Genomic DNA, 15,289 nt, shown 5'->3' with positions numbered 1-15,289 from the left:
TGTGTCTTCCGGGTTCCAACCCGTCTTGTACGGGATCGTTGGTTGCTGTTCCCTTGTCTCCGGGTGACAGTCGCCATTTTTACCTCCGTCATGCTGCCTGTTGGGTCACTGACACCTTGACCCGGAGTCTTGCGAGTGATTCTCTGCTTGTTCTCCAGTACTCTCCTGATGTTATTACTGTTCAGAGTACAGGCGGCATCCGTGTTGCAAGCTAGGTTAGGTTGCTGCAACATGCTAGGTTGGTTTCCCACTCGAATGCCCCGTGGCCGCCCCGTTTGGTTAGGTGCTGCTCGCCCCTTTCTCTCCATGTTCCCGGCTCCGGACCGTCTGCGGGTTTCGGGGTCGGGGCGGGGTTCAGTTGCGGCAGAGACTCGGGCGGTTTTCGGGGGATGCCCCGTTCGGGTTGGGGACGGAGGTTTGAGCCTGTGCCTCCTGCCAAGGCTTCTGGGTCTTACCAGCGGCCCTTTCTTGTTGCCTTTCCCATGGGCTCTTGCTTTTCTTTAAGGGCGGAGGGCTTGGAGGACGGCTCTGCCCCGGGGCCTCTGTTGTTGGTTCCCGGGGCTGTGGGGGATGCCTACTAGCAGTTCTGGGGCGGTTTTGCCCCTTCAGGGGTTTTTCTGCTGTTGGGCGTCATTTTTCGCCCTTCCAGTCTGCTAGCTTCCCACATTTGCTGGCGTGTTTTTGTGTATTAAGCGTCAGTCACAGCCCCTGCTGGCGGCCATTTTCGTCTGCTGGTTTCCCGGCGTGGCCACCAGGGCGGCGTTGCGGTTTGTTTACATGCGTCTGGGTGTGCGAGCGAGCGTCTCTGGTGAGTTTTCAAAAAATTTGCAGGGTTTTTGTTCTCCTGTTGTCGTTTCTTTGTTTTTCTGGTGTTTTCTTGCCGTTGCCTGTTCCTCTGGGAACGTTTGGGTGTTGATTTTGGGTCTGAGCCTCTGGGTTTAGGCTCAGTGCCCCTGGCTGGTATGCTTGCTCCCACACCTTGCCCCTCGGTTTTCGGTCTTTTGGGACCGTTTTCCCAGGGCGTTCTGCTGGGGTCTGTGCTTTGCCTTTTAGTGGTGTTCTCCGCCGGCAAATGTGGTGGTTTGGGCTCCCCCTAGTTCGATTCTGGGTTCCTTTGGGTCCCTTGGTTTCGTTCTGGAGGTTTCTTCCTCTTGGGCCCCCTTTTGTAGGTTCAGGGGACTTTGTTTCCTCGTGTGACCCGGTTCTGCCTTTTGGGGTTCCGGGGTCTTCCTGGCTTGCAGACTGAGCTTTTTGGGTCTTGGCACATGTTGTGGTTGTGCTGGGACTTTGTGGTTTTGCTGTCGAGGTGGGCCTTTTGATGCAGTTTTGTGCCTTCTTTGCCTGGCCGGCGTAGTGCTCTTTGCCACTAGTCGGCAGCTTGTGCTTTTACAATATATGTCCTCACCTAGTTGTGCTTGTGGGGGTTGAGCTCTGGCTCCTTGGTCCTGCCTCTCAACCGTCCGTCAACAGGTGTATCGGTTCCTGTGCCTCTTGGGCTCTGTCATGTCTACATGTGACATTGTATGGGGGTCAGCCTCGTTACTTGTGTGAGGAGTCGCCACATTACTTCTTAGTGCTTTCCCGTTCCCATTCTGACACTCAAAAAAAAAAAAAAAAAAAAAAAAAAAAACTAATTCTATCTGTGGCTCTTTTGGGTACTCAGTTTCCACCTGTGTCCCCTAGTGCGTGTGCCCCTTGTGTTACATATCCTGTCCTTCTCAACCCTGTCGATTCCCTTGGGTATCTTGTATGTGGTGATCAGGTCTCCCCTCACTTCCTCTTCCAGTGAAGTGTGGTTTCATTCCCGTAGTCTCTCCTCATGACTTCGGTAGTGTACTTTTTCTTTCTGAAGGGGTTCTGTTCCCTTCTCTGTTGACTGGGCGCTGGGGGAGCAGCTTGCTCTGTTGCCTCTCGCTTGGTCCCGCTGTTGGTGGGCGCTTTGGGTTGTCTTCCGGCCTCTGCTGGCGTCGGAGGACGGCTTCTCCCCCTTGGGGGGGGTTCAGAGCTGGCGGGGTGGGCTTCTTCCCTGCGCTTCGTCATTTCCTCTTCGTGGGTGCGTGGGGCGTGGTCGATCCGCCCCATCCTTCTGGGCTTCCCGTCTGCTCTTTGCAGTCATGAGCTTTTCCCGTCTGCTCTTTGCAGTCATGAGCTTTTCCAGTCTGCAGTTCTTCTGGACTACTTCCGTCTGCGCCCTGGATCCTCTGCCCTGCTCGGAGGACTGTTGTCTCCTGTTCGGATTCTGTTAGGGCCGGGTGCATGGATGGTGGACCTGGACCTCCAGGTCACTTCTTGGCATGTTCCTCTCCAGTTTTTCTGGGGCTAGCACGGTTGGTAATTACCTATGTGTACTTACCTAAGTGTAGTTACAGGATGAGAGCTACTCTCGTGGTGTCCCGTCTTCCCAGCACTCTTTGTCATATAATGCTTTGATTATAATTGTCATATTGTCATATAATGATTATCATATGTCATATGTCTTCATATGATTGTCATACAATGCTTTGGTGGTGGGGCTTCAGGTTTGCTGTTTTTATTGCATTCCCTCTTTTGTGAAGGGCACTTTGTATACTCTTTGCATCTTTACCGGATCTTAGTGCCCTGTCTGCGTCTGAGATTCGGTGTCTGGCCTACCTCGACGACTGGCTGGAGTGGGCTCCCAGTCAGTCCGCTTGTCTGCTCGCCAGGGGATGGTTCTTTCCAGATCGCTGGGTTTGGTTTCCTGGTGATCTGGAGGTTTTACCTTCTGTTTCCGTCCCGGGTTCGGACCTGGGCCTTGTTTCAGGCTCTTGGGCCCCTCATTGTCTTCCCTCCAGAAGTGTTCCTGTGGCTGTGGTCCCGCCTTTGGCTGTTCAGGAGGGGGTCCCGGGTTGCTCAGCGGTTGCTTGGGCGGTTGTGCGGGAGTTTGCACTTCGGCGTGCTTGTCTGCCCGCGGAGTCGGGTTTGGCTTTGGCGTCGGTTGGTTCCTACGGAGACTCCACTTCCGCCTCTTGCATTCCTTGGGTTCCTCTGGGGATCTGGTGTTGGTGCTGCGTCACCAGCTTCCTCTTTGGGGTTTTCGGGGTTCCGTGCCTTGGCGGCTCCCCGAGCCTTCGCTCGATGTGTTCACGGACGGGTCGTCTCTCGGCTGGGGCTTTGTGACCTGTGCTCACCAGGTCGGCCGAGGTTGATGGAGTCTGTCTGTCCGTCGGGCTCACAGCCCGGTTCAGGTGTTCATGGCTGTCTGGTTTGCGCTTCGAAGGGTTTGGGTCACTAGGTACTCTACCATTCAGCTCTGTTTGGACTGTTCTCTGGTGGTTCTTGCCGGAACCACAGGGGGTTTGGTTAACCGTGTGGTTCGTGTCCGGGGTGTGTCCTGCGTCCTGGTGGACAGCTGTCTCGGTTCATTCCTCTTCGTGGGTTGGCCAGTCGTCGCCGATTCGTTTTGTTGGCTCTGTTGGGCTTATGGACTCCTGGCCATGGACGTCTTCGGGTTGGCGTGGTCTAGGCGTCGCCCGTTTTGTGGCGCCCTTCCCACCTGCGAGGACTTCACGGTGGAGGCTTTCGGCAGGCCTGGTCGAGGTGGGGGGTACCTGTACCTCTTCTCCCGGTCCAGCTGTTGCTTCGGGTTCTGGCTCAGTTGCAGCCCATTCCCACGAGAACAGTCCTTATGGTTCCACTGTGGCCGGCCCGGCCTTCTTTTCAGACGCTGCTTGATAGGTGTCCGTACCCGGGGCGTTTTTCCTGAGGCTTCGCCTCTTTCAGCAGGCCGAATCGGTCCTGTCCGTGACTGGTTCGGCCTTCTCTTTGGCTCTTCGCGTCTGGTATTTTGACGCAGGTATCGCCATCTCTATGGTGTTCAGGTGGCTTTGTTGACGGTGTCCCACCTGCGAGCTTCGTCTTGGAGACTGTGTTACGTTTATTACGTCTTCTCGCGTTTTGTTTCCCCTCCGGCCTGCTCATGAGTCGCCTGAGCCATCCTGGTCCTTGTTCAGGGTGCCTTCTTCTCTTCCCCTCAGTTTGTGGTAGCCCCTTCGGTTTCAGTTTCCTCCTCTTTGGTACTGGTGGTAGCTTTATTGGTGTGCAGCCTTTCTCTGTCCTGGCGACGGTCGAGACGGCTGCTTTCTGGAGGGGTTCTTGGGGTATTGGTACTTGTTTGGTTTGGCCGGGGGGTGCGTCCTGTGTTGTCCAGTTGTGCTTTTTGCTGTTGCCGGCGTACCGTGCCTGGGGATGCGCTGTGGTTGATCCGGTTCCTTCGTTCCCTGTTTTCAGGGCTTGGGTCTCCCGGGTCGTCCGCAGTGTTTTCCTTCTTACTGCGGTCTGTCTTTGCGCCCGTGCTGTTCAGACGTTTGCAGCAATTGCTGCTGTGTTGGTGACGTCTCGGGCTCATTTCGGGCGCAGGGAATTGTGGGTCGCACAGGTTTTTGGCCGCCCATCCATATGTGCGTTTGTTCTTGGGCGTTCTTGTTGCCTTGGGTCGCAGGTTTGCGACCGGTTGTCTTGGCTTTGCGTTGCAGAGTTTGTGGCGGCCGCCTCCCGGGTTAGCCCTTTCTTTTCCTTCTCTTTGGGTATGAAGCTCCAGGGAGCCGTAGGGGCTCCCCACAGAAAACTAGCGTTGAATGTAATGAAACGCCATTTTCTGGGTGAGCCCCGGAGGCTCCCTGGAAACCCTCCCTCCCACCGGTCGGCGGTTTTTTCACGTTGGTTGAAGCTTAGCTTCCGAACTGGAGCTTGGCAGCCGGCGCGGTAGGTCCGGGGCTCCCCCCTCCCCCTCCCGGGGTGGGGAGGGCTGCGTGGACGATCGGCACGGCAGTAAAGTGTGATGTTTGCTTGTTTGCTTGTTTCCTTGGGATTGTAGGGTGTTTTCTACCTCTCTGTTCGGTTTTTGTTGTAGTTTCTTACCATGTGGGGTTTGTTTTGTTACGCCTACCTTTCTGGGTGCCTAACCCCGGTCGATGGCAGATAAGGAAAACCCCCAACCATATGGGGTTTTCCAGGGCCATTGCTTCCTGAAACCTCTCTGAAGGGGCCAGGTTCTGGCGCTGGTCCCTGGTAGGTCTGAACTCCTTAGCTAATGTCCCGGTCTAACATAACACACATTAGCCCGATAAGCTCCAGGGAGCCTCCGGGGCTCACCCAGAAAATGGCGTTTCATTACATTCAACGCTGGTTTTTTACTTGTTGCTTTGACAAACTAACCTAACCTTTCTAGGCCTAATACATGATATCTGAGGCCTAATATAGTACTTATGTGTGTGTTATACTAGGCCTAGGAATATTTAAGTTTGTGTTTTAGCCTCATTTATTTTACAAGAATATATTACTATTATCTAAAAGCTAAGTACGTACATATTCGTGTCTGTTGACGATCGTCGCAATAGGTACTATCTTAACAAGAGGATGGGTTGCAGCATGGCATACAACTTGCATTGAATTGGTGTCCATACCTGTGACATACTGACACATATATAACTTGATTCTGTTATTGAACACTAGTTTGTACATGTGGCACAGTGACACATAACTTGATTCCATTATTGAAAAGTAGTTCATACATGTGGCAGAGTGACATATAATGCCATGCTATTATTAAACAATAGTCCATACACGTGACAATGATACATATGACTCCATACTACTATTCAAGACAAGTACAAGTTGCCCTCTTTGTCCTTCTCTGTGGATAGTTAGCCTCAGGGAGCCGACAAAGCTTCCCTCTGAAAACCAGCGTTGAATATAATAAAGCGGCAGTTTCTGGGTGAGCCCCAGAGGCTCCCCTGACACCCCTCCCTTCCCCAGGTATATAGTGAGAAATGAAAATGTAGCGTAAATATTGGATGTGGTGCACAACAGTCCGAGAGTTGTTAGAGTGAAAGGAGTGTGTCAAGATGGTTGAATTATAATAAATGAACAGTTTACAATAATGGTGATGAGAGTAAATATTGAGTCAATTTGAAGGGATTAAGTGTGAACAGAATGCCAGAATTGTTAGGCCATAAGCCTAGATAGAACCAGTTTGAATTATTTTTCTGCACATTTTGTTTTAAATAAGAGTCATGAAGTAGCTTATAGCACGTTGAATGAAGCAGAGAATTATGGAGAATAGTGGTTGTGTGTGATGGTGTTGTGTGTGATGGTGCAGTGTGTAACACACAAGGTGTTGTGTGTGATGGTGCAGTGTGTAACACACAAGGTGTTGTGTGTGATGGTGCAGTGTGTAACACACAAGGTGTTGTGTGTGATGGTGCAGTGTGTAACACACAAGGTGTTGTGTGTGATGGTGCAGTGTGTAACACACAAGGTGTTGTGTGTGATGGTGCAGTGTGTAACACACAAGGTGTTGTGTGTGATGGTGCAGTGTGTAACACACAAGGTGTTGTGTGTGATGGTGCAGTGTGTGACACACAAGGTGTTGTGTGTGATGGTGCAGTGTGTAACACACAAGGTGTTGTGTGTGATGGTGCAGTGTGTAACACACAAGGTGTTGTGTGTGATGGTGCAGTGTGTAACACTGAAGGAGTTGCAAGTGGAGTGTTTGTCTGCATGTTTCTAATCATGACTTGATGTATTACACACACACATATACCAGCAGCCCCCGCAGCATAGTGGTAAGACATTCGCCTGGCGCTTCATGAGCGCTTTGGCCTGGGTTCGTAGCCTGGCTGGGGAGGATTTACTGGGCTCCAATCCTTAACTGTAGCCTCTGTTTACCCTACAGTAAGATGGGTACCTCGTTGTTAAACGATTTGGTGGGTCGTATTCCAGGGGTCGCATTATAATAAAATAAATACACATCTTCTGGGATTCTTCCTCCACATAGCATAAAAGTGAGAAAAAGGGTGGTGGTAGTGCTTGTCGTGGTGGTGACCATTATATGTTATATTTGGCTTTTTAACATGAGTTTCTCATTTCACATTGAGAAACTTAATAAAATTGGTATTAGGAATCATCCTTTACAAGTTTTCCTTGTGTTTATAATGTATATTTTAGGTTTATTATGGTTGATTATATTTTAGGAAAGACCACAAAGATTTCTTACTTATTTCAGACACATCAGGCTTCAGAAGCTACGTGCCATGAGTGTCGAGGAAGGAGCATGCACTCTGTGTTTTGATGAGAGTGCCGCTGTTACTCTCCTGCCATGCACTCACAGGTAGGAATAACACAAATTTATTAATTACTGAAATTACTACTATATTGTAAGGAAAGAAAAGGAAGGGAGAGAAGGTGCATAAGTAGCCCTGCTGATAAGGAAGGGCTGGAGCTTTCACGAGATGGAAATTTCGGGCTGTGACGGGTTCAGAGATCACATAACAGGAACTATGACTATGGGTGGACCTAAGATAATAGTGGCAGTTATTTACAACCCTCCATTAAATGACAGAAGACCCAGACAGGAGTTTGATAGGAACAACATGGCAACCAATAATATAATAGAGAAAGCAGCTTCAGTTGCCTGCAGGAGTGGCTCCAGACTCTGAATCGTGGGCGATTTCAACCATGGAAAGATAGACTGGGAGAATGGGGACCCACATGAAGGTGCAGAGACATAGAGAGCCAAACTCTTGGAAGTGGCAACAAGGAACTTTCTGAACCAACATGTCAGGGGACCCACAAGAATGAGAGGCAATGACGAACCAGCTAGACTTGACCTGATATTCACCTTGAATGAGTCAGAAATAAGAGAAGTCAAATTTGAAGCCCCCATAGGAATGAGTGCCCACAGTGTATTGACATTTGATTATCTGGTGGAGGTAGGGATAACCTATCCAAGGATGGGATCGGAAGGGACAAGACTGAATTACCGGAGAGGAAAATATGATGAGATGAGAAACTTCTTAAAGGGAATACCATGAGAAACAGAACTCAGAGAGAAGAATGTACAGGATATGATGGACTATGTCACCCAGAAATGCCAGTAAGCTGCAGATAGATTTATCCCGGTCCAAAAGGAGTAAAGCGAAAAGCAATAGAAGAATCCATGGTTCAACCAGGAATATAAGGTATCGAAGCAATTGAGTAAAAGAACATGGAGAAACTACAGGAATAACAGAACACCAGAGATCAGGGAGAGATACCAGAGGGCAAGATATGAGTACCTCAGAGTGAGGAGAGAAGTAGAGAGACAGTATGAAAATGACATCGCGAGTAAAGCTAAGACCCAACCAAAACTGCTCCACAGGCATATCAGGAGGAAAACAGCAGTGAAGGAACAAGTTATGAAACTGAGAAAAGGGGAGAATAGATCTCCCCTCTACACAAGGGAGGGAGAAAAGCATTGGCAAAGAATTAGACCAGTTGCACTAACGTCCCACATAATAAAAGTATTTGAGAGAGTGATCAGGAGTCGGGTCACTAGTTTCATGGAGATAAATGACCTCCACAACCCAGGCCAACATGGATGTAGTTATTTGATTTACATGTTTTTATACCCTGAATGTTGGTACATACAAATGATGTTATCATATTTGTGGAAGTGCTGAGTATTTTACTTGGCATTAATATCTATGGTTCTGATAAGGTTGTCACTGTTTATGTCCTGCCTTGCCACTCTTATCTCTTCTCTCACTGTGACTGTTGCTCAAGTATATACTCCATTGTTCACTGAAGTACTGTACCTTCCTCTGTCACCACTGTTGCCTGTTTCTCCACCTTGTGTTATCAGGTTATGTCTGTATGCTTGACTACTTTGTTCAATGTGCAGTATTTCTTGAGCTTCCTTAACATTTGGTGAGATACTTGGCTTGAGATCATGTGGTGGGTTGTATTGCTTTTGTGATGCAATATTGCATACCTCACAGATTTCAATTATTTCCTCCTCATCCGAAGTATAATAAAGAATGTTTGTTGTTTACAGAGGGTTCTGCAACAGATGTGCTCTGCAACTAGATTATTGTCCTATGTGTCGGCGGCATATTGAGGAGAGAAGAGAAGTGGAGGAGAAGCCAAATGCTGAGGAGGATGTCACATGACCCACGGTAAGCAGTAAAATTTTTGTCTTTTCTGTACTGCAAACAATCTCTGATCATTTCTTTACTTATTCTGTGAGACAGAATCAGAGTTTCCCCATGTGGGAGTACCTCCTATTTCTAGCCCTAAGCAGCGGAAGGGCAATAACCGATGAGTGAATGAGCTAACTTCATAACTTTCAGTGAAGTTACTGGAGTGAATTCATAACTTCATTCTTTATGAATGATACTCAAATACCTGTAAATATAACTGATATCAACACGAGCGTGGCAGATTTTGAAAGAGAAATTGACAATATGCCCATGCACTCAGCTCCGGATCCAGATTCATGGAATTCAATATTTATAAAGAAATGCAAAGTGCCAGTAGCACAGGCACTCAGTAAAGTGTGGAGGAAGAGCTTGGACACAGGGAAGATACCAGATGCGCTTAAAGCAGCAGACATTGCCCCTCTACACAAGGGTGGTAGCAAAGCATTGGCAAAGAATTATAGGCCAGTTGCACTAACGTCCCACATAATAAAAGTATTTGAGAGAGTGATCAGGAGTCAGGTCACTAGATTCATGGAAACCAATGACCTCCACAATCCAGGCCAACATGGATTTAGAGCAGGAAGATCATTCCTCTCACAGCTACTTGACCACTATGACAAAATCACTGAGGCATTAGGGAAAAACATAATGTAGATGTCGTATACACAGATTTTGCAAAGGCATTCGACAAATGTGACCATGGAGTGATTGCACACAAAATGAGGTCAATGGGTATAACTGATAAAGTAGGACGCTGGATACTCAATTTTCTGTCGAACAGAACACAGAGTAACAGTCAATCAGGTAAAATCAAGCCCGAACGCAGTTAAAAGCTCTGTACCTCAAGGTACAGTCCTTGCACCACTGCTGTTCCTTATTCTCATATCAGATATAGACAAAAACACAAGTCACAGCTTTGTGTCATCCTTTGCAGATGATACAAAAATCAGCATGAAAATTACCTCTGCTGAAGACATTGATAAACTACAAACAGATATTAACAAAGTTTTAGACTGGGCAGCAGAAAATAACATGATGTTTAACGGTGATAAATTCCAGGTACTCAGATACGTCAAAAATGAGGATCTTAAACATAATACAGGGTTCAAAAAACAATCGAATCTGCCCATAGTAGGAAAAGAGCATGTCAAGGATTTGGGAATAATGATGTCCGACGACCTAACGTTTAGGGAGCATAACCAAGCAAGTATTGCGTCAGCCAGAAAAATGATAGGATGGATTACGAGAACCTTCAAGTCCAGAGATCCCATTACAATGGTTGTGCTCTTCAAGTCACTTGTGTTGTTCCGTCTCGAGTACTGCTCAGTACTCACTTCCCCCTTCAGAGCAGGAGAGATTGCTGAAATAGAGGGAATACAGAGAACATATACAGCACGCATAGATGAGATAAAGCACCTAAATTATTGGGATCGTCTCAAAGCTCTCCATATGTACTCACTAGAAAGGAGACGAGAGAGATACCAAATAATTTACACATGAAAAATACTGGAGGGACAGGTCCCAAATCTGCACAGTAAAATAACAATGTACTGGAGTGAACGACATGGAAGAAAATGCAGAATAGAACCAGTGAAGAGCAGAGGTGCCATGGGCACAATCAGAGAACACTGTATGAACATCAGAGGTCCACGGTTGTTCAACGTCCTTCCAGCGAGAATCAGAAATATTGCAGGAACAACCGTGGACATCTTCAAGAGGAAACTAGATTGTTTCCTTCAAGGAGTGCCGGACCAACTGGGTTGTGGTGGGTATGTGGGCCTGCGGGCTGCTCCAAGCAACAGCCTGGTGGACCAAACTCTCACAAGTCAAGTCTGGCCTCGGGCCGGGCTTGGGGAGTAGAAGAACTCTCAGAACCCCATCAACCAGGTATCAACCAGTGAGTGTCTCAGTTTTGGAGCTTGCCTTCTCCCTGGCGTATGAAGTTCACGCCTCTGCGTCTTCGGGTTGGTTCGTCTTCCAGCTGTGGCCTCCTCCGTCCCCAAGCCCGGGCGTTGCGCCCGCAGCAATCCATTCCGAGGACATTATCAGATGGGGAGTTTGACTGGGGGGGTGGGGAGGTTCATCTGTCAAATGATAATGCAGGTGTCCTAAGGCCAGCTCAGCATGGACAGAAACCTCATGTAGAGCAAAAAGAGAAATGCTGGCTTGATCCTGATTTTCAGTACAAATACAGACTGTGAAAGCAGTCCTCTCCCATTAATATTCCAGATATCCAGATAATTCCTCTCCAATTAATATTCCAGATATCCTTGTGCACAGGAATCTTAGCAGATATATGGAAAAAGACAAACATAGTAACAATTTATAAAAAGAGTAGTTCAGAGGAACCTCTAAATTATGTACCCATATCATTAACAAGCGTGGTAGTCAAAACACTAAAAACAATAGTTAAAGCCAAATGGGTTGAACACCTAGAGAGTAATGACATAATAACGGATAAACAGTATGGTTTCTGGGGGAAGCCCCTTCGACTCCTCGGAGCTTATCCAGGCTGGTATATAACTATTAGACTTTGGCATCGGTCAGTGTGAATGGAGTTCTTAGTCCTACCTGGGACCATGAGCCAGAACTTGGCCCCCCTCAGAGAGGCACGAGGAGCAATGGCCTATAGAAATGCACATGTGATTTGGAGCATTCTATGTATGCCATCAGCTGGGTCAGGCACCCAGAAAGGTAAGCATCCCAAAACAAACCCCTATTCTGGTTGAAACTACTACTAAAAGTCAAATGAGTGGACAGAACTCCCCAAAGAAAAAAAAGCAAACAAGCATGATACCACCATGTTGCTGCACCCCTGTCTGAGCAGCTCCCCCCCCCTTCCCGGGAGGGGGAAGGGGTAGCCCCCAGACCTCTTGCACCGGCGACGCACACCGCCAGTTCTCGGCTGATGTGATTGAGGCTTGGTCGTGTGAATCTAGCTCCTGTTTCTTGTCTCGGTACTGGACCTTGTGTTTAGTGCTGTCTTTAGGGTGGTGCATGTGGTGGGAGTAATCTTCACTGGTACTCGGGCTGCATGCGCTTAGGGTTTCCTTCCCTAAGTGCCCTGCAAGTACTGCCCTTGGGGCTTAGGGTTATCTTCCACAAATCACCTTGGGTCTACCTCTGTTGGTCTTTTGCTGCTCAGTAATTAACCACCCTGTGAGTGCTGGTGGTTTTCTTCCTCCCTTGTTTCCCTTAGGGTAAGGGGTAGTTCGTACTGGTACTGCACAGCTAGTTATCACCTCTTATAGCGGCCGGCTCTGTACCGCCTGAGTACGTTGTCCTCTTGCGGGGTTTTTCTTTTATTTTTGTTTTCCTGCCTGGTGGGAGGGGGGGGGGGGTCTGCCTTTTGGTTTGTAGCCACCTGTCCCTGACCTAGGTTTTATATATCTGTGTTTCTGGGTGGTACCCCCTGCTAGGCTCCCATGAGTGGATACGTCCCGGGGGTTGAGCTTTTAGCAGTTTTGATTGATAGACTTGGGTGCCAGTTCACAGTACCCTGCCTGGGCTTACCCTTAGCGAGACTAGTCTCAGGGCCCAGGAAACCCCACAGGGGTGCCAGGGGGTCCGATGGATGCGACCCCTGGTTCCCCTCTCACCTTCTGCAAGTTTGAGGGTTGCCTTGTCACCTTGTCTCAGGGTGACTCTCACTGTTTTTGCCTCCGTCCTGCTGCCTGTTGGGTCGGTAACACCTTCGACCCAGAGTCCTACGAGAATTGTTGCTTGTTTGTGACTCCATTTACTCTGTCCACTGATAACTTTATACGGGTGCAGGCGGCTCAGGTGTTGCTTGCTAGATTTAGGTTACTGCAACGCACTCGGCTGATTGCTACCCCGGAAGCCTCGAGGCTGCCCCGTTTTGCTTATAGGGACCCGGACTTGGGGGTGTTGGTCGCTTCAAACTTGGTTCAGTTCGCACCCCCTTGTTCTTTCCCTGCGGTGGTTCATTCTGGTTCCTGCTTCCGGCTCCGAAGCGTCCGAGGGCTTCGGGATTTGGGCAGGGTTTAGAAGGTTCCGAGACTCTGGTGGTTTTGGGAGATGCCTCTTCCGGGGGGGTGGGGGGGGGGGCATTCGAGTTGGCTCCTCCAGCCATGGCGATGGGGTCTGACTAGTGGGGTCCCTTCCTCCCTGCCTTTTCGGCTGCCCCGGCTTTTTCTTGTGAGGCCGGGGCTTTGGAGGATGACTCGGCCCCGGGTCCTGGTATGGGGGTTTCTAGGGTTGGGGAGGGGCTGACTTTGGGGCCTTGGGACCCATTGGAACCCGCCTGGGTTTTCCTACCCTCTGAGCAGGGCTTACTGTTACAAGGAGTGGGGGTTTTCTTTCCTCCCCCCCTCCATGGGTACGAGATGGATTTGGCGTCGGCTCCTCCCCGGGTTCGGTTCTGTCCTTCTGTAGGTTTTCGGCTTCCTGCGTCTCGCTGACTGAAGTGCAGGCGGCCATTGCGGCTTTTCTCCTGCGCGACCCAGATTATGCCTCTATAATGGATCCGTCTTCATTCAGGTTTGGGTCTTTGTCTTCATACTGAGTTCGTTATGAAGTTCTGGAGGACGGTGGTCAGGTTTACCGGGGAAAAGGGGGGGTTGAATTCGAGCTCCTCAATGCGTGTTTGTTCGCCCCTGCCCTTCAGCGGCATGTTGGCATGGTTCAGCTTCACGTGCAGGTTCCCTCCCTTTCGGCTGCACTAGTGGCCGAGGACTTGCGTGCTCGTGGCTTGCTGGTTTCGGTGTTGTGTTTCTTTTCCCTCCTGGAGCTGTCTTCGGATTGGCTTGCGGAGGATGTAGAGGTGTTTGGGGCCGTTCCTGGGTCTGGTGTCTTGGTCTTGGCGAGCGTGCATCATCTGCACTGCTGAAGTTGTTTGCGCCGGTCCTGTGGGATGCGGTGTCACAGTTTTTTGCTTCGTGTCTTGTGTGTTGGCAAGTGGTGCTCGCTTCCTCGTTGGAATCTGCCTGGGCCCTGGATCTTAGGTTGTCACCATTTGTCCCTTGCTATTTGCGAGTCTGCAGTTGGGCAGTTTCTGCACGCAGACTCTTCTAGTTGTCGGACTTGTTGGTCCTTCGGGGGTCCCAGGGAAGTTCCTCCTCCATGCCTGGGCTTGGGGTTCCTCTCATCGTGGTAGACCATTGGTGCCAGTTTCTGGGTTGGTGCTACCTTCGGACCCGTCTTAGTTGATCGGCGTGGTGATCGCTTTGTGTGTACGTCAGGTTCTCGTCAGGAACGTCGGCCCTTTCGCAGTTTGCCCTATTGACGGGGCGATGGGGGTGAGACTCGCTCTGTTCACTCATGCCTGGTCTCACGATTTGTGGGCTTTATGGGTTGCTCGCGGATCGACGATCAGGCTCCATTCGGACTGCTTCCTGGTGGTTCATTGCCTGAACTGAGGGGGTTAAATGATGTCCTTGGCTCTTTGGGGATGGTCGCTTCGGGTGATTCGTTTGCTGAGTTCTTGGGGTTTGGCTTTCCTGGTCGTTCACGTTCGGGGGTGTCCAATGTCTTGGTGGACGGTCAGTCTCGGTTCATTCCCTATTCCTCGGAATGGACGGTCAACACAGACTCATTCAGTTGGCTCTGCCGGACATACGGGCTCCCGGAGGTGGACCTCTTCGCGTCGGCATGATCAAGGCGTCTCCTGATATATGTAGCACCCTTCCCCAACTGCGAGGTCGTCGGGGTTGATTCTTTCCGGTAGGACTGGTCGAGGTGGGGTTCCCTGTATGTTCCCCTAGTTCCGCTGTTACTCCTGGTCCTGGCTTGCTTGGAGACTTCTCAGGGGAGAGTAGTCCACTTGGCTCCTTGGTGGCCGGCCCAGCCTTGGTTTCAAGCGCTGCTTGCTCGGTTTCCGAACCCAGGGGTTATCCTGCGGCACTGCCTCTTTCAGCTGATTGGTCCGGTCCATTATGTGGCTGGTTTGATCTTCTCCTCAAGTCTTTGTGTCTGGTGTTTTTTGACTTGCGTCTATCACCGTCTGTTTGGTGATTGGGTGGCTTCATTCATGTTGTCCCATCTTCGTGCTCGTCTCGGGGCAGTATGTAGTTTACTGGCGGTCCTTCCTTTTCTTTTTGTTTCTTCGTAGGTATACTTCGCTTTCTGTTAAGGTGGTCTTGTCCTTTCTCTCATGGCTATTTCAGGACTGTCTTCTTATGCTGCATACAGTCTCCTTGTATCGTGTGGCGCTGGTGGAGCCGCTATGGCTTGCTTTTGGTTTTGATGTGCCTTCTGCGCTGTTTCGTAAGTTGTCTCGGGCTTTGTTTCCACTCCGGCCTGCTCATGCACCGCCTGAGCTGTCCTGGTCTTTGGACGAGGTGCTCTTGTCT

The 15,289-nt window shown here is 49.7% G+C and overlaps 1 protein-coding gene across 2 annotated transcripts in view; it reads left to right on the top strand.

Annotated features, from left to right (window-relative positions):
- LOC123764817 (RING finger and SPRY domain-containing protein 1) overlaps nt 1-15,289 on the top strand; it is a 100,365-nt gene that overhangs the window by 81,250 nt on the left and 3,826 nt on the right. For both annotated transcript variants that reach the window (XM_045752999.2, XM_069302673.1), the window contains 2 exons: nt 7,025-7,129; nt 8,834-8,954. In XM_045752999.2, the coding sequence (XP_045608955.1) occupies nt 7,025-7,129; nt 8,834-8,948 (220 nt within the window). In that variant the 3' untranslated portion in view covers nt 8,949-8,954. The remainder of the gene's footprint in view (nt 1-7,024; nt 7,130-8,833; nt 8,955-15,289) is intronic.

Source organism: Procambarus clarkii, chromosome 48, assembly GCF_040958095.1.
Source record: "Procambarus clarkii isolate CNS0578487 chromosome 48, FALCON_Pclarkii_2.0, whole genome shotgun sequence".
NCBI classification, from domain to species: Eukaryota; Metazoa; Arthropoda; class Malacostraca; order Decapoda; family Cambaridae; genus Procambarus; species Procambarus clarkii.
This window is presented reverse-complemented; position numbering and strand designations above follow the sequence as displayed.